The sequence below is a fragment of the Megalobrama amblycephala genome, linkage group LG7 (genome assembly GCF_018812025.1).
Source record: "Megalobrama amblycephala isolate DHTTF-2021 linkage group LG7, ASM1881202v1, whole genome shotgun sequence".
NCBI classification, from domain to species: Eukaryota; Metazoa; Chordata; class Actinopteri; order Cypriniformes; family Xenocyprididae; genus Megalobrama; species Megalobrama amblycephala.
This window is the reverse complement of record NC_063050.1, coordinates 34,509,089-34,528,518: the sequence shown is the minus strand read 5'-3', so window position 1 is coordinate 34,528,518 and position 19,430 is coordinate 34,509,089. Positions and strand designations below refer to the sequence as shown.

At 46.0% G+C, this 19,430-nt stretch overlaps 1 protein-coding gene and 1 pseudogene across 3 annotated transcripts; both read right to left on the bottom strand.

Moving 5' to 3' along the window:
* Nucleotides 1-346: 346 nt before the first annotated feature.
* Nucleotides 347-5,975, bottom strand: LOC125273154 (annotated as a pseudogene).
* Nucleotides 5,976-11,456: 5,481 nt separating this feature from the next.
* LOC125272385 lies at nucleotides 11,457-19,338 on the bottom strand. 3 transcript variants are annotated; one of them, XM_048197179.1, is made up of 9 exons: nucleotides 19,203-19,338; nucleotides 18,087-18,242; nucleotides 17,889-17,976; nucleotides 17,671-17,759; nucleotides 17,445-17,519; nucleotides 17,204-17,278; nucleotides 16,993-17,000; nucleotides 16,691-16,902; nucleotides 11,457-16,468 (listed from the first exon to the last, which is right to left on the bottom strand). In XM_048197179.1, exon 9 carries the CDS (start codon nucleotides 13,027-13,029, stop codon nucleotides 11,764-11,766), a length of 1,266 nt encoding a protein of 421 aa, XP_048053136.1. In that variant the 5' UTR covers nucleotides 13,030-16,468; nucleotides 16,691-16,902; nucleotides 16,993-17,000; nucleotides 17,204-17,278; nucleotides 17,445-17,519; nucleotides 17,671-17,759; nucleotides 17,889-17,976; nucleotides 18,087-18,242; nucleotides 19,203-19,338; the 3' UTR covers nucleotides 11,457-11,763. The 3 variants fall into 3 exon arrangements, with proteins under 3 accessions (XP_048053136.1, XP_048053135.1, XP_048053134.1); XM_048197178.1 differs by having other exon boundaries at nucleotides 17,889-17,960; XM_048197177.1 differs by having other exon boundaries at nucleotides 16,993-17,278.
* Nucleotides 19,339-19,430: the final 92 nt, after the last annotated feature.

Below are 19,430 nucleotides of genomic sequence, written 5' to 3'. Positions count from 1 at the left end.
CATCTAGATTATTGTCTGTGATAATATCTTTTACAATAAGTGCTTTTGAAGAAAGTGATCTAATATTTAACAACCCAAGCTTTATCATTTGTTTATCATTATTATCTCTATTTTTTATTTGTTGAACATCAATTAAATTTTTACCATTAAATGGGTTTGGAAGTTTTTTGTTTTTATTAATTTGGGGTACAGACACAGTCTCTATTTGATAATATCTAGGTGCAAGTGTTTCTATGTGTTGGGAATTATCTGACTTCTGTAACGTGAGGCAGCTAGCAGACGGTCGGTTTAGCCAGTCTGTCTGCTTCCTGTCCTGGGCCCCAGTTTGTCATGTTTTAGTTCTGAGACTATGTGCCATATTACTAGAGAGAAGAGCAGCACCATCCCGGGACGGATGAATACCATCTCTTTTCAACAGGTCAGGTCTGCCCAAAAGCTTTTCCAATTGTCTATGAAACCTATATTATTCTGCGGACACCACTTAGACAGCCAGCGATTGAGTGATGATAATCTGCTAACTATCTCATCACTCCTACGAACAGGAAGGGGACCAGAGCAAATTACTCCTCCTGACATTGTATTTGCGAGTTCACACACCTCTTTAATGTTAATTTTAGTGATCTCCGACTGGCGAAGTCGAACATCATTTGTGCCGACGTGGATAATAATTTTGGAATATTTACGATTAGCATTAGCCAGCACTTTTAAATTTGCTTTGATGTCAGGTGCTCTGGCTCCCGGCAAACATGTGACTATGGTGGCTGGTGTCTCTATTTTCACGTTCCGTGTAATAGAATCGCCAATAACTAGGGCACTTTCAACAGGATTCTCAGTGGGTGCGTCACTGAGTGGGGAGAACCTGTTTGATGTTCTTAATGGAACGGAAGAGTGGTGTTTTCCGCGGCTAAGCCGCCTCACCGTTACCCAAGTGCCCTGCTGCGTGGGCTCTACAGCCGGAACCGAACAATGTACAGAGTTCACTAAGCTAGTCGCATCCAAAACAGTATCTGAAGCCCCTGCATTCTTACTATCCTCGATTAAAGTTTGGATGCGTGTCTCTAATTCTGAGATTCTCTCTGTCAGCCTGACTATTTCCCTACATTTATGACATGTAAATCCCTCATCACTGACAGAGAGAGCTACACTGAACATGTGACAAACTGAACACGAGATAACAGTGGGAAAGGATGACATGACTCACCGTGTTTGTAGACTGATCCGAGTTACCACTGTAGACTGATCCGAGTTACCACAGCTGTTTGATGAACGCGTTGAAAAGGAGCGCGCGAGACTGATAACAAGTTAACAAGCGAGATGCAAACGCGTTGTAACAGCGATTTAGATTCAAAGATTACAGGCTAGCGACGTCAGATTAATGTGGTAGGCAATAATAATAATATAAGCAACAATGAAAACAAAGCTATACGGAGACGCAAACACCAGCAGCGAGGCAGAGGCAGCGAGGCAGACAGGAGCAATCGAGGCAGACAGGAGCCAAGTCTGGGCGGCAGCGGCAGGGCAGAAGGCTTGAATGGTGGCGGCAGGGCAGAAGACCTGGGCGGCGGCAGGGCTGACCAAGGGTGCTCCGTGGCCATATCAGGGAGAGCGGGCAGCTCGGTGACGGCCACCGTGGCCGTATCAGGAAGAGCGGGCAGCTCGGTGACGGCCTCCGTGGCCGTATCAGGGAGAGCGGGCTGCTCTGGAATGGCAGCGGGCTCGGGCTGCTCTGGGACGGCACCGGGCTCCGGCTGCTCTGGTGGCCCTGGCAGGGCGAGGCGCTTAGTTGGTGCCGGCAGGGCGAGGCGCTTAGTTGGCGCCGGCAGGGCGAGGCGCTTGGGAAAACAGAGAGCAACCTCTGGAGTTTACTCACTAACTGGAGCGGGCTCTGGAGTGGACTCAGTGGCTGGAGCGGACTCACTGGCTGGAGCAGGCTCTGGAGTGGACTCACTGACTGGAGCGGGCTCTGGAGTGGACTCACTGGCTGGAGCGGACTCTGGAGTGGACTCACTGGCTGGAGCGGGCTCTGGAGTGGACTCACTGGCTGGAGCGGGCTCTGGGGTGGACTCACTGGCTGGAGCGGGCTCTGGAGTGGATTCACTGACTGGAGCGGGCTCTGGAGTGGACTCACTGGCTGGAGCGGACTCACTGACTGGAGCGGGCTCTGGAGTGGACTCACTGGCTGAAGAGGGCTCTGTAGTGGACTCACTGGCTGGAGCGGGCTCTGGGGTGGACTCACTGGCTGGAGCGGGCTCTGGGGTGGACTCACTGGCTGGAGCGGGCTCTGGAGTGGATTCACTGACTGGAGCGGGCTCTGGAGTGGACTCACTGGCTGGAGCGGACTCACTGACTGGAGCGGGCTCTGGAGTGGACTCACTGGCTGAAGCGGGCTCTGTAGTGGACTCACTGGCTGGAGCAGATTCACTGGCTGGAGCAGACTCACTGGCTGGAGCAGGCTCTGGAGTGGACTCACTGACTGGAGCGGGCTCTGGAGTGGACTCACTGGCTGGAGCGGACTCACTGACTGGAGCGGGCTCTGGAGTGGACTCACTGGCTAGAGCGGGCTCTGGAGTGGACTCACTGGCTGGAGCGGGCTCTAGAGTGGACTCACTGGCTGGAGCGGACTCACTGACTGGAGCGGGCTCTGGAGTGGACTCACTGGCTGGAGCGGGCTCTGGGGTGGACTCACTGGCTGGAGCGGACTCACTAGCTGGAGCGGGCTCTGGAGTGGACTCACTGACTGGAGCGGGCTCTGGAGCGGACTCACTGGTTGGAGCAGTCTCACTGGCTAGAGCGGGCTCTGGAGTGGACTCACTGGCTGGAGCGGTCTCTGGAGTGGACTCACTGGCTGGAGCGGACTAACTGACTGGAGCGGGCTCTGGAGTGGACTCACTGGCTGGAGTGGGCTCTGGAGTGGACTCACTGGCTGGAGCGGGCTCTGGGGTGGACTCACTGGCTGGAGCGGACTCACTAGCTGGAGCGGGCTCTGGAGTGGACTCTCTGGCTGGAGCGGACTCACTGACTGGAGCGGGCTCTGGAGTGGACTCACTGGCTGGAGCGGGCTCTGTAATGGACTCACTGGCTGGAGCGGATTCACTGGCTGGAGCGGACTCACTGGATGGAGTGGACTCACTGGCTGGAGCAGACTCCGGGAAGGCCTCCAGGCCTTGAGAAATGACTGAAGCCTTTCTCCTCCTCTTCCTCCTTTTACGTGAGTTAGGCGGTGAACCTGTGCCCACCTCCTCGGTGGACTCTGGAGCGGGCTCTGGAGCGGATTCACGGACTGGAGCGGACTCTGGCTGAGCATGTGTTGCCCAATGGCTTCTGTGGGAGAGATAGCTGACAAAGCCCCAAAAATCCAGGGTCTGGAGCTCCTCCAACTCACACTGAGGCAGAGGGTCATCGAGGCATCCATTGAAATCCCTTTTTGCGCCTCATCATTATAGCGCAGCCCTCTTGCCATAGTCCAGAAAAACTGGGCAAAACACCCTACCTCTCTTCCCTCCTGTCGCAGAGCCACCACTGCCCGAAATAGAGCCATCCGCTCTCCAATGGAGGCTGGGGAACGAATCCGAATGCTCATGCTGCTGGATCTAGAAATGATGGTGTTTTCTGTCACGTAAATCACAAAGTCCAGGAAACAAGATCCATTTGCAGCATTTATTGGGAAAATCCAGAAACGTAATCCACAGACAGGCAAGGGTCAGAATCCAAAAAGGCAGTCTGTACAAAAAACACGAAACATGAAAACCAAAAACCAAAACGGAGAACCGGGAAACCATACATGAAAACACCATAACAAGAGCAGAGACAAACCAGGTATAAATAGACAGACACTAATGAACAAACACAAAACAGCTGGTTGCAATGACAAGGTGTAATGAGTCTGGGAAGTGAGTATGGGTAATGTAGTCCAATGGGTGAAAACAAGAGTCCGGGATGGAGTGCCCTCTAGTGGCTGATTAGGGCACTCTCACTAGTGATCATGACACAGTTTGCGTGGAGGCGTGAATCATCATGAATAATGGGTCATTTACACCGGAGAAGACAATAATAATAATGACCTGAAATGACTTGCATATTAATGAGGCCTTTCAGTCAGGTAGGCTGTGAGAAAAACCCTCTGTAATAATGTCTCAGCTCATCATAAACAGCAATACTGTGAAATATTATTACAATTTAAAATAATGGTATTCTATTATATTATTTAAAATATAATGTATTTCTGTGATGCAAAGTGTCTGAACAATTATGTTACCTCTATGGCATTTCATATAGACTTTTAGCTTAAAAGCATGCACATTTGGAGAAATATTGATGGATTCTCATGTTTATGTCAATTTTCTATACAGAGGAGTATTTATTCATTATTTATTGTCGTCACTGTGAACGCTGGATATTGTGTTTACAATTCATACGTGCAGCCGGAGGCCGCTCTGTGCACTTTTAGTCCACAAATGCCAATGCTAAAGAAGAATAGGCAATCCAGGAAATAACTGAACTAACAGAGGCCAGAGATCGCTAACTATGGCTGTTCAAAACACTTTTCAAGACAATAAATACACGATTGAGACGATGAATGCATGTATTGCCTCAGTATTTGCGTCTGAATAGCGCTGGCTCTGTGGGTGTGGCTGCATTAGCGGATAATGAGCTGAATCACGGATTTCTGACATGGCTCTCTTTTCATACAGATTACATAAACACAGAATGTTTGTTTTCGATTTGACTTACACGATTTAAAACCTGACATTTCAACGTTTTTTCAGACATAAGTATAACTTTTTTGTGATTAGTATTCACTAAGTTACAGTTCATTTTCTGAGAACTATCAGATTGGACTTCCTTCAGAGGGAGACGAGAGATCACGCATCATGTTAGTTTTCTTTATTTTACAAAAAGCACAACATTTTGTGTACACAAATAAAAGAAGATATTCCACAGATTAAAATGGTGTATAACTCTCAATTGTATGTGCAACATTAACGGAGTATTTTGAGTCTCTTTCACACTGGTAAGAAAAAAACCGCGGTGGTATCGCCGGCGATACCCTCAGACCTCAGAGTGTTAAATCAAGCATATGGGAACCAGGGATTGTACGCCCTTTAAACACAAACTCACCAGTGTCAGTCCATGAAGAAACACCTTTAGATTTAGACATTTTTTCTAAAATGTAGCGGACATTTTTCACACGCCTCTGTGGTACATTTTTTAAAATCTCTTCTGAAACATTATCTAAAACACCAAACGGTTCACTAACTGTTGTTGTTGGGTCTTCTTTTTCAACACGTGCGGGCTGTGGAAAACTCAGCGTTAATGTTGCTGTCACAGACACGTCAGGCTCCAACATCCACCAATCACAGCGCACCCCATCTTCAGAGTACTAATCACCGCCACCTGCACCTCATCATTGCACTCATCAACAGCACCATAAAGAGCACGCACACACAGCACTCCACGTCCGGTCTAGTTTGCAGATACTCACGTTAATGCTTACCTCAAGGACTCCCTGCTTCATACTTACCTGTCTCCAGCGTGTCTCCTTCCCTCTGTGTTCCTCGTCTCCTGTGTGTGAGTGCTCAACCCTTCTCCAGCGATCTCCAGCTCCAGCGTGTTCAAGGATTTCCATATCTGAAAAGAAAAGGACAGTAACTATCTCCATACATCCTCCATATCCATCTACAATTCCATTACTGCTTACCTGTTCTCTGCCATATGCTCTACTGGTGTCAATAAACATCCATTACCTGTTTACATCTGTGTCTGACTCCTGTGTACCGTAACAGAAGACCGGACCAACAACGTAGACCCAGTATGAGCCAACCAGACCCATTTCAAGCCCTGGTGGATACGCTTCGGCGAACACTCACCACCAATCCACCGTCACCATCTCCAGCCACTTCTCCCTCACTTGCACCAGCGGCACCTTCAGACAGCACCGTCAGCTCTCCTTCACCTCCGTTGTACGCCAGTCCCATGGCCAAACCAGCGCCCTACTCAGGATCGGCGGAGAACTACAGTGGATTCCTGCTGCAGTGCGAACTGGTCCTGGAGATGCAGCCGCACCTGTACCCGAGTGATATATCTAAGATATCGTTCATCATCTCCCAGTTAAGCGGCAAAGCATTGAAATGGGCAGATTCCATCTGGTCACAACGTGGTGCTGTCACTCAATCATATCCTGCCTTTATTTCCCACTTCCGGGAAGTCTTCGGGAAACCGATTACAGATTCATCTGCTGGTGAGAAACTTTATAATCTTAAACAAGGATCTCAGTCAATTTATGATTATGCTTTGCACTTCAGAACGCTTGCTGCTGTTAGCGGATGGAACGAGCAGGCTTTAATAACCACCTACTGTCAAGGACTGGAGCCTCGGGTACGGCTGCATCTTGCTGCATACGAGGATTCCATCGGCCTCAAGAAGTTCATCCAGCTTTCCATCCGCTGCGCCACTCGTATGCAGGCGTGCCTCCAAGAGCACCAGGACCAGTCTCTTCCCAACATGCTCCTCTGCCGATCCGAACCCGTCAGCTCCCCAGAACCAGCCAACGAACCTATGGATGTGGAAAATTCTCGGTTAACTCCCTCTGAGCGCCATCGTCGGCTGACCCTGAACCTGTGCTTGTATTGTGGCGCTCCCGGGCATGCGATTGCGGCGTGCCCCACACGACCTCCTCGACCCATGGTGAGTGCCATAATCCCTTCTATTCAGAAAATGAAACCACTCACCACTGTCGTCAATCTTACTGCCGCTGATGTCTCCCTTACAGTGGTCGTGCTCCTCGACTCAGGGTCAGCCGGCAATTTCGTCTCTGGCGCCCTCTGCCCGCAACTTCGTCTCAAGACCTCTCCGTCTCCGATGATCTACCAGATCAACTCCATAACTGGCAAGCCTCTCAGCCGTAAGCACGTCCGAACTGTGGCAGGACCAATTTAAGCTACAAGTAGGACTTCTGCATCAAGAGGAATTACATCTGCTGGTTCTGGAGGATTCCACCGCTGACGTGGTTCTAGGGCGCCCCTGGTTGGAGCAGCACAATCCCACCATCTCCTGGAAGACGGGCGAAATCCTGAAGTGGGGCGAAACCTGTTTCTCTCGATGCCTCGCTGAACTTCCTGTACCATGAACTCCTCCTTCAGATCTTCCCATCTGCGCAACATCCATCGAGAGTCCAGTGGAGAAATGGTCCATCGACATCCCCAAGTGTTACGCCCCGTTCAGCGACGTCTTCTGCCCTCAAAGGGCTTCCAAGCTGCCTCCACATCGGCCATGGGACTGTGTCATCGATCTGCTTCTTGGTGAACCAGTGCTGAGGGGTAAGATCTACCCCTTATCCATCCCGGAGGAGAAGGCCATGGAGGATTACATCAAGGAGGCCCTCATTTAAGGATACATCCAGCCGTCTACTTCCCCTGCTGCTTCCAGCTTCTTCTTTGTGGCAAAAAAGGACGGAGGCTTGCGGCCATGTATCGACTACCGCTCACTCAACAAGATTAACGTAAAGTTCAGATATCCCCTTCCTCTCGTCCCAGCGGCCCTAGAACATCTCCGTGGTGCCACTGTGTTTACGAAGTTGGACCTCCGCAGCACGTACAACCTCATCCGGATACGTGAGGGGGACGAGTGGAAGACCGCCTTCATTACACCTACTGGCCACTATGAGTACCTCGTGATGCCGTATGGCCTGGTCAACGCCCCCTCCGTATTCCAGGACTTCATTCATGAGGTGCTCCGGGAGTTTCTCCACCGATTCGTCCTAGTCTACATCGACGACATACTCATCTACTCCCGGAGCCAGGCCGAACATCGCCAACACGTTGCGGAGGTCCTCACCCGCCTTCGTCAATTCTACCTGTTCCTCAAAGCAGAAAAGTGTTCCTTCCATCAGTCTACTGTATCATTCCTGGGATACATCATCGACCACAGTGGCATCCGGATGGACGAGAGGAAGGTGGAATCCATCACCACCTGGCCAGAACCCACAACCATCAAAGAACTACAACGCTTCCTTGGATTCGCTAACTTCTACCGCCGGTTTATCAAGAACTACAGCTCCATCACTTATCCTCTCACCAGTTTACTCAGAAATAAGCCCAAGTCTCTGTCCTGGACACCAGCTGCCACCAACGCCTTCAACCGCCTTAAGGAAGCCTTCACCACCGCTCCCCTACTCGTCCATCCCGATCCAGAGATGCCCTTCATCGTGGAGGTGGACGCCTCTACCACCGGAGTGGGAGCGGTGTTGTCACAGCAGCAGGGGACGCCAAGTAGACTCCAAGGAGGCGCATGCTTCTCCCGCAAGCTCAGCCTGGCGGAAGTCAACTACGACATCGGTGACAGGGAACTCCTCGCTGTGAAGCTTGCTCTGGAAGAGTGGAGGCATTGGCTGGAGGGAGCCAAGCATGTGTTCCTGGTCCTTACAGATCATAAAAAAAATCCAAGACAAGCTCGATGGGCCTCGTTGAACCATCTCGGTTCAACTACACCATTTCCTATCGACCTGGCTCAAAGAACGCAAAAGCGGATGCTCTCTCCCGTCTCCATGCTCCTGAAGAGAAGTCAGAAGAACCTGAGCCTATCATCCCAAGCTCCCTCATAGTAAGCCCTATCACATGGTCAGAAGAGACCATTCCCTCCTCCAATGCCTCCACAAACCCTCCACTGGGCTGCCCACCTGGCTTGCTTTACATCACCCGGACACAATGCACTCCAACCATCCACTCAGCTCACACGTCACTATGCACTGGTCACCCGGGGGTCAATGAAACCCTCTCGTTGCTGAAAGAATGCTTCTGGTGGCCAGGGATGGCAGCAGATGTCATAAGGTACGTGCAGGGCTGTCGGGAGTGTGCCATCTCCAAAAGTCCACGTCATCTGCCAGCTGGGAAACTCCTTCCTCTGCCCGTTCCCAACCGACCTTGGTCACACCTAGGAGTGGATTTCATAACGGACCTTCCTGCTTCCAACGGAAATACCTGCATCCTAGTCATCATAGATCGTTTCTCCAAATCCTGTCGTCTCATCTTACTGAGAGGGTTACCTACAGCCATGGAAACTGCAGAACTGCTATTCAATCACGTGTTCAGGTATTTCGGAATTCCAGAGGACATTGTATCGGACAGAGGACCCCAGTTCATCTCTCGAGTATGGAGGACTTTCCACTCGCTCCTAGGTGTGGCCGTCAGTCTAACATCGGGGTACCATCCACAGTCGAACGGGCAGACGGAAAGGAAGGTCCAGGAGATTGGCCGCTTCCTCCGTAAATTCTGTCATGACCACCAGGACTCTTGGAACCAGTATTTGGGTTGGGCCGAGTACGCCCAGAACTCTCTCCGGCAGTCGACTACAGGACTCATTCCATTCCAGTGCGTACTCGGCTACCAACCCCCACTGTTCCCCTGGACCGGGGAACCATCTAACGTTCTGGCGGTGGATTACTGGTTCTGAGAGAGCGAGAGGGTCTGGGACTCAGCCCACCACCAGTTGCAACGAGCCCTGCGCAGACGCAGGATGACAGCGGACCTGCGGCGCTCCAACATCCCTGTCTTCCAGCCCGGACAGAAGGTATGGCTGTCGACACGGGACATCAGACTGCATCTGCCCTGCAAAAAGCTGAGTCCCAGGTTCATTGGCCCATTTCCCATCGTCAAGCAGATCAAGCGACCCGGTCACATACCAACTTCAACTTCCACAAGGGTATCGTATTCACCCAACTTTCCACGTCTCACTCCTCAAGCCTTATCACCCTTCTGTTCTCTCCACAGGGCCTGACGTGACTCCCGCCGAACCCCCCCCCTTCCACTTATCCTGGAAGACGGTGCAGCATACGAGGTCCACGAGATCTTGGACTCCCGGCGCCGTGGTGGTCAGCTGGAGTACCTGGTCGATTGGGAAGGCTATGGCCCTGAGGAACGCTCCTGGGTTCCACGAAACGACATCCTTGATCCCAACCTACTTCAAGCTTTCCACGACAGTCATCCTGATAGACCGGCTCCGCGGGGAAGAGGACGACCACCACTCTGGAGCGGGCCGTGGGGGGGGGGGGGGGGTACTGTCACAGACACGTCAGGCTCCAACATCCACCAATCACAGCGCACCCCATCTCCAGAGTACTAATCACCGCCACCTGCACCTCATCATTGCACTCATCAACAGCACCATAAAGAGAACGCACACACAGCACTCCACGTCCGGTCTCGTTTGCAGATACTCACGTTAATGCTTACCTCAAGGACTCCCTGCTTCATACTTACCTGTCTCCTGTGTGTGAGTGCTCAACCCTTCTCCAGCGATCTCCAGCTCCAGCGTGTTCAAGGATTTCCATATCTGAAAAGAAAAGGACAGTAACTATCTCCATACATCCTCCATATCCATCTACAATTCCATTACTGCTTACCTGTTCTCTGCCATATGCTCTACTGGTGTCAATAAACATCCATTACCTGTTTACATCTGTGTCTGACTCCTGTGTACCGTAACAGATGCAGACTCTCTATCCCCTTGTTTAGCTAGTGTTAAAAATCTTTGCAAAACAACTGTGTACATTTTAGCTTTTTCATGGGGATTCAGATCGGCTCTGTGCAGAATGTTTTTTATAGTAATGTCCAAATCATTTTCCGTGAACTGACGTATAGACTCATGTGTGTTAGAGGGTTTCAACATATCCAACTGGTGTTGTGGAACTAAAAACATCTTCTCAGCATACTCCATCGTCAGACCTTATTTAGAGGTAACCAAGCTTGTTATGAAGGGGATCGCAACGCTTAAAAGCGGTAATAAAAAAAACCCTTGTTGGTTGATTGATTAGCCGTCTTTTCCTTTTAACACCAACCTTCTTATCTGCAACAATTTTAATATCAGATCTTCTTCTCTTCAGTCTCTGATATTGTTGTGGTGTGAGCGGAATATTGCCGTGAAGAACATTAAGAGCAACCTCACACAATGCTGCTACGAGCTTGTCTGCAGCTGACTCTAAAATAACCCGTCTTTGTTTAGGTGTTGCTTTTAATAACAGCTTTAAAAGCGGAAGGTTCCTTAAAAGTCTTGCAGACATTTTTAACAAACAGCAGGATCAGTGTTTTTTCTTCTTTTTTTGAATGTATACAACAGGATGTTTTGAGAGTAAACTCGTTATGAGACAATACTGGTCTGGGGTTGCTGCTTTAAAGCCAACCAAAAGGTAGCCGTAAGGAACACCGGTAGCATCGTGATAACATTCCATAAAAAATTGGGTGTTTCTGGGATACATCTGCCATGCTAACACATTAATTTGGGTATTGTCTCTGGGGTTTTTAAACAACACCAAATAACTTGTTTAAATTGATGGTTCTACTGGATTTTCCTTTTCAAAAGAGATTCTGAATTATGTACAAGCAACTCATATTTTTATGATGCACATAAATCGTGAATAAATGTTTAATCTCAACGTTGTTACATGCATCATTCATGACATCATCAAGGATTAAAAGGGAAGCTTTATTGGGAGGAAACAGTTGATCATCGTTCAAGCTCTGTGGTATTCCTTCAATAAATCTGATATCATACAATTTTGATAATTCATCTTACAATGGCTGCCAACAGTCGTATATTATCACAATGTTCTCAATCTTTTTAGAAATCACACTGTTAGCATTTTCTAATAACATTTTTACAAAAAACGTTTTGCCAGAGTTGGAAGGTCCACATAATACACAAGCAAATGGAAATTGTAATCTGAAATCAAAACCATCTGTGTCTCGTACACCATGGTGAGCAAAAACATTGTCAGTAGCCATATGGTAGAGTGGTGAAGTCTGGACACAGAACGCGTTTGTTGTAAACTACCTTGAATTTCTTTCCAACTGACTTGTTTTGAAGAGTGAATTTCTTTTTGTTCCTTACGATACCATCAGCTTGTGCAAGAATATAGTTATCACGCCCCACCCCCCGAACATACTGTTCGACAAGGCCGATCAAAGAGTCTAGCCTAATGAACTCAGAGTTTACAGCGTTTAGTGTGATGCCTTTGGCTTTCATACACACCTTACCCTTAGCCGTGCGATATCCATAACTTTTCGGGCCGCTTGAACAGAATTCCACTATGTGATCGTCATCGCCAACCTCGTCGGTGAGATTGCCAAGGTACGGCCCTAGCGGGGGTTCATATTCACCATCTTTAGATGTGAATATCACAGAATCAGTATCCCAATAAAGCACCCTATCACCCAGCCTATCCATAAGATCATAAAGTTCTAACCACACATGGGCTGTTGTAAAAGCGCCAGGAAAGACATTGATGTCACGGGTCTGACATCCTTTCCCATCTGCGTAAGCCCACTGAACAAGTGCAACAGTGTCTGACACAAATGATAAATGTTTGATGTCATATTCTGTGTTAAAAATGTGTCGGGCAAACTGTTCAGGGTCAGTAATTAATTCAGATGTCGGTAGAGATTCTTTCATTGAGAAGCGACCCCAAAGCGAGTTCCGCAGGAGCTTCATTATTGATCTGCGTGCCGCTTTAAACACAATTTTGTCCGGATTCAATTTAACGTCTTCTTTCTCAAAGTAGTCTCTGATGTAAGACTCCTTGTCTGCATCGGTCACGACGTCTTTTGGATACCCTGAACTCTCCTGTTTGAACTGTAAAAATGTCTTAACATAATCGCAAAATAACGTGTCAGATCGTTGCGGAAAATGCCAGACCTCTTGAATTTGAGACACCACATACCCCTTCTCGACAGCTTTTAAAAGCTCGATACTAACCCAGTACCCGTGAATGGCTCTTTCTTCATCACTGTGTACACACGGCTGAGTCTGGTTCTGCTGTTCAGCACACGTTCTACAGAGAGGAAAAAGGAGCTTTCCCGAGCTTCTGAACGGTAGTACGGGGTGAAGCAATTTTCTCGGTGGGATGACGGTAGCTTTTATTAGCCCATAATAATCTTCAAGGTTTTGAAAATCCTTGTGGATTATTTGTGGATGACCTTTTTCGTGCCTGCACATAGGGATATAAAGACGTAAAATCAAAATAACGAATAAATTCGCCATCTGCAGCTTTGTGGTATAGCTTTAACGCATTTGTTCGACCGCCATACAGTGCATCGCAGGGTTTCAATCTTTCAGGGTGGTTGTATGTGGACATGAATTCTATAACAGCGTCATCAGTCTGTTTAACGAACTCCCATTCACACTGCCAAATCCGCTTGGTCTGAAGATTGTATGCACACTCTAAAATTTCAAACTTGTCGTCACACTGCCTTCGGAGTACGGAATAAGGCAATTTTGTCAAAGGGTTTATATCGGTGGGGTTATGACAGCGTTCGCATCCATGAAAAAAACAACCGAGAAATTCGAATGCTTTTTTCGTGGTGCCATCATCATGGAATCCGTCCACATAGTATTTTCCAATTGAAACTTCACCACCATTTAGCGCGTGTTGGATATCTATGGAACGTGATTTTTGGATGTATTCAAGCCATTCAATTGAGACATTTGAATACGTCTTGTTCTGATTGGTATACGCATCATTTCGGGTCAGAGCTACCGTGTCTTTTGGAATGTAATGTGTCTTATACACAGCCATACATGTCGACACCAATGTTGTGTAATTAAAAGGATCTAAGCCCGTGCACAGAATGAATTCTTCGCGGTACTTCATGCAAGCCTCCCTGAGCAAAACAACATCGTTTTTACCATAGATTGACAATTCTTTTTTAAAATCAAACATTTTGTCAGACACAGTATTGTACCACTCATCAAACGTTACCCTCTCCTGATTCGACATTGTTGCGTATCCATAAAATTCCTTGTCGGGGTAAGGGCCTACGTAATTGTCATTTTCAACACGGTTAAAGTGGTGTGGGAAATAGCCCTTCTCAGCATTAGTCAGATTAAATGCAGCAGGTGTCTTTGCCAAGCGCATTGGTATGAAAGAGTAGCTGTCGATAAACCGCTGCTTGTATGCCTCATCAAACATCAAGATTAGACGACAACCTCGCATTGTAATTTTCGGCGCAATCCCCATTCTAGTGAAGTATTCCAAAAGAATAAAATTGTCAAAGCCTGATGCATTATGCGCAATCCATGTGTAATTACTATAACGAGGGCATCTAAACTTTTTAATGAAACGATCCACACAATCGGGCCATTCAGCCACAAACTCCTCACCATCAAACGTGATAGCACACACAAAATCGGGTGTGTGCTGATTATTTTGATAACGCGTCTCGAAATCATAAAAGATGTAACGATCATTCGGTTTCTCCGGTTTAAGTGGTTGAATAAAGCATTGATGTTCACCAACAGTGACAAAACTCTCACCACAGTGAGTGCAACGATCTGCAGTGCAATTATGGGGTTTGGGGTTTGTGCCACTGACGTGATAACGCCTATTACATTTTCGGCAATATTTGTTAACGTCGCACTGTGCATGTTGCATGCCTGCAGGTGTTTTTTTATGCATGTCAAAACAATAGTCTGATTTGCAATACCGTAGACAGTCGGCGCAATGTTTTGGTTTTTTGGGGTACTTGTGACAATCGGGTGCATTACAGACATCACAAACGTACTGACATCTGTGATCTCTTCTACACGTGAAACCCTTGTAGCAAAAATCACACGTACGGTGTACCAATAAACGCACGCAGATTTTTTTATCATAAAATAATGACTGTCATGCAGGTACAAAAACACTGTTTTAGGATGTGGATCATCAGTGTTTGCATACTTCACCAAATCCCCTGTGTCTGACCTGTAGAACACCACTATTTTAATATTCAACAAGCGTTCAAACTGCACAATATCTTTCAGAGCGATCTTGTGATGATCAGCATATCCGGCCGAGTTTTGTATCGTTGACGCTACTGGCTCAAGCTCCATGTGTGGTTTCTGGGGGTTTAAGAAATGACCCAAACAGATTGCGAAACAAAGATTGTTAGAAATATTTGTGGGACAAAACAGATTGAGTCTGTTTTTACCAATCACCTCATTATGTGCTAGATCACGCACCTTTCTATAAACGCCGCCGTGTTTACTTCTTGCTATCGACACTTTTAAATTCATCCTCTCATCGAACTGCACGTTAGCATTGCTTTGCATTATTTTTTCAAACTGATTTATAAATAAATCTATTGCATTATCATCATTACCAGCCACGACTGTGTTGACATCTGATGTCAGGCTTGGGCCACCCAAGGTGATGTTGATTAAACTATCACCACCGCCTAATAATCTGGAAAATGCCATTATTTCACCAAGTGTGTTGTGTAAAAACACAGTGTAGTCTGCTAAATCTGTAGAAGATATCTCCCTCAGATTTAGTAGTCTATGGATCTCCAAACCATTGAAGCGTCTGCACGGTAGCACATTGTACCCATCTACATTACCACCCTCTCTTATCAAAGTTTGTATAACGTCATGTGATAGACCCATGTTTGGCGCGTCAAGATTGAGAGTGCGTTGTGACTGGGTACCAGTGTTACCACCTGACTGGTGTGGAAATTGTGCAATTTCAACATCTGGGTCATTTTGATCAAATTGTGCAAGATCAGAATTTGGTTCTGGATCAGTTTGTTCAAATCCAATATCTGGGTCATTTTGTTCAAATTGTGCAAGATCAGAATTTGGTTCTGGTACAAATTGTTGTGGGGGTGTTTCTGACAACCCACCAGTGCGCAGGAAGTTTTCAAATTGTTCAAAATTACCATCTGGTTCTTATTCTCTATGTGGTGTTGTGTAGTTTAATAACCCTTGCAACCTATCTGTTGTATATACAGGTCTATTAGCCTCTTCCTCAATAGCCCAAAATAAATAATGCAAAGCATCTGTGTTATAGTACAGTTCGACGGGGTACAGTTCGACGGGGTCCATACGACCATCGTCTCGTCTAAACCGCCCTACCACACCTCGACCACAATCATCTGGCTCCCGACAACGTTTTGCCATTTTAAACAATTTTCTTTTTTATTTATTTAAAAAAAATCACGCGCCACTTGACGGACCACGCCATTGTTTAAACGATGCTCTGCTATGGATTGTTTAATCCAATTACCTTGCTGTTGTTGTTGCTGTGAAAGGGCTGTAAAGTGTCTTTCTAAAGCACAAAGTTCAGTCCTGATTGTGTCCTGTATAATTTTCGTGCGCTGTTCCTCCAAGGCAAGCAATACAGACTTGACGGTGTCCTGTATAATTTTTGTACGCTGCTCCTCCAAGGTAAGCAATACAGCCTTGACTGTATCCTGTATAAGGGTGGTTATGAATTGAGTGTCTATATTCAGATGTGACTCCCGTATGAAAGCCTCCTGATTTGAAGGTAGTTCCTCAGGGTCTGATTCCGCCACGACTGCCACGTTTTCATCAGATGGAACAAACGGTTGCGTTTCTTTAGGTAACACAGTGAATTCACAGGCATCCCATGATTCTAACAGACCATCACCCCAGTTCTGGACATCATATATATCTGGGACCACATTGTCATCAGTGTTCACATCTGTTAAGAAGAAGAAAGTATATTATTTTATTATACTGTGTGTGTGTGTGTGTGTGTGTGTGTGTGATACTAACAAGCGTCGATAGATGGGGTTGTTGTTTAGAAACTATTTGCTCATACTAAACACATATACAGGTTACCATTACAAATAGTTAAAACAGAAAATCAACACAGCATTGTTTTATTCATATGCTTGAGTATCTAACGATTTCACACACTTACCAACTATTACTCCAAATGATTGTCTTGGTCTCTTACGATCCGGCGTCTGTGGAATACAGTCGGTGTCTCTCTCACAATCAACCGGAGGTTTTGCTTTTGTCCGGTTACCCACTGTGTTTTTAACGTTTGAGGCGGTTTTTCGACGTTGTCCCACTGCAGCCAGGTTTCTCTGTATCACCCCCACACTGCGGCGTATCGATACTTTTTACAAGCTGGAATACATATAATAAAAACTGTTAAAACAACAACAACAACAAAAAACATAACGTCATAGTAGATAACGAATTATTACAAACACTTACTTGAGTGGCTGGATGCACACACGTTTTGATGATGTACTCTCAGGATTCGTTCAACAAATTTGAACAAATTTGAAAAAAAAGCACATTATACATTTACACCATCGCTAAACAACATACAAGTGTCTAGATATAAGAGCAAACACGCATTGTTCAGGCAGAATGTAAATCCACCAAAGGCATTTTATGTGGCGTATGGTTTACAAACACTCACCCAGCTCCGGATTGTTCGTGCTGCCTCGGAAAGACGGCCTTTTTGTCGAGGAGCTAGTTTCAGGTTTAGGATCTCCTGTTAACAATGTTAAAAATATACACATTATATAAAATACACTACACACTCACAATACATCATGTATATACGAATCGTATGAATTTAAGAGCAACAAGCGTTCGTTCAGACAGAATGTAAATCCACCAAAGGCATTATATATGGCGTATGGTTTACAAACACTCACCCAGCACCGGATTGTTCGCGCTGCCTCAGAAAGACGGCTGATTTGTCGAGGAGCTAGTTTCAGGTTTAGGATCTCCTGTTAACAATGTTAAAAATATACACATTATATAAATTACAATACAGCATGTATACGATTCGTGTGAATTTAAGAGCAACAAACGTTCGTTCAGGCAGAATGTAAATCCACCAAAGGCATTTTATATGGCATATGGTTTACAAACACTCACCCAGGTGAGTTGTTCGTTGTCCGGATTGTTCGTATTCCCTCGCGAAGGCGGCTGATTTGTTGCAGATCTGAGTCCGTTTTTCGGCCCTCCTGGTAAAATAATTAAATATATAAATAAATAAAAAATACGAATGCATGAATAAATAAAAACATTTTGTACAATGACAAATTATACTACAGATATGCGGTGTGCTGCATGTAACATGAAATTATACATACCGCTCGCTTGATTGAGAAATTGAATTTGTTCAACAAGATCATAAAGATTTCCATACGCATTGTCCACATCACCTGAAGCGTAGAGATCCTGTTTAAGTAACGTAATAGTTCCGTGACTCACGGACACAAATAAACTTTTTTTCTTAATAATAATAATAATAATAATAATAACAACGATAATAAATAAAGCATACTCACTGTTGAATAAAGCGGCCATCTTCACAGTAAAACACTCGAGCGTCCTGATAACAACCGTGGTGTGAATGAAATAGCTTGTTTGAGATCGAAGATTGTCTGACACACACGATGCTTGGATACATACTGACGAAAAACTGGCCAGCTTTATACAGAGACCTAAAAAACGTAAATAGCCGATACAGCCCACAACATCATTAACATACATATAAAACTTCACCCAATCACCCCCCAATAAATGGGTCATCACCCCCAGGCGTCACGTAGACTACGCATAATCACCCAGTATGATAGACCCCCCCACCCCACCCATCGACCATTAATAGTCCAAACAGGCTTCTAAAACACCAGGCCACTTATTTTAATGGCCATACCTTTTGTTTTGTTGGGATGATTGTCTACCTGAATGTCACAATCCAAATATTTTGACTCAATTAACATATACTGTATTGAACAGCCATTACTGTTCCTGGTGAGGTGTCAGCATAACACAAACTAGGCTTGGGTGTCTTTTAAGACAACCCGCAATCAAAGAAATGAACGATCGCAGACATTACACCTTTGCCCCATCAGACTGGAAGGAACCACCAGTCAAGGAAGGAATAATCATAAAACATCATTGCTGAGTGAGAGATGTGATACCCTATCAAAAGTCAGAAGTCTCCCCCTGTTTGATCTGTTTTTAACACGTACTGACAACAGCTTGGGAAGTCATACAGCCACTGGTATAGGAAGTCACATAGCCACGTCACAATGTAACACCATGGGTCATATATTACCTGACATATGTCCTGACATCTGACAACTGTCAGTCTGAGAATTATGAGGGTGTAATAAATTGTGTACAAAAGTCATAAATCATTCAAAAGTGACACTAGGTATATGTCAACACTACTTCTAATGTTTAGTAACCCTAGCTTTAGAAATTCAGAAGTTTAGAAGTTCAGTAAATTTGCGAATTTCTGGTTTGATCACAATCATATTTTTTCTAGATCCTTTATTTTTATTGTTAAACCTCACTATTCGGGGAATAGACACAGTTTCTATAGACTGTACTACACTCACATTTCTATCAATTAAGTAGGCAGAACACAGACTGTGATTTGAGGTTTGACTTACTAGTTATACGGTGCGAAGCATCTTGGAGATGTTCTCTGACAGAAGATCAGCTCTGATTCTGCTGGGGTGCAGGCCATTAGCACGGAAGAGCCTAGGTCGCTCCCAGAAAAGATTACAATTATTTATAAAGAGCAGCTTCTGTTCATTACACCAAGACATTAACCATTTATTTAAAGCAAATAATCTACTGAACCTTTCATGTCCACGTCGGTACGTCGGAAGCTGTCC

Bases quoted from the DNA above. Each gene is read 5' to 3' on its own strand.
- LOC125272385 (XM_048197177.1), bottom strand. From the start codon at position 14,443: ATGCATAAAAAAACACCTGCAGGCATGCAACATGCACAGTGCGACGTT.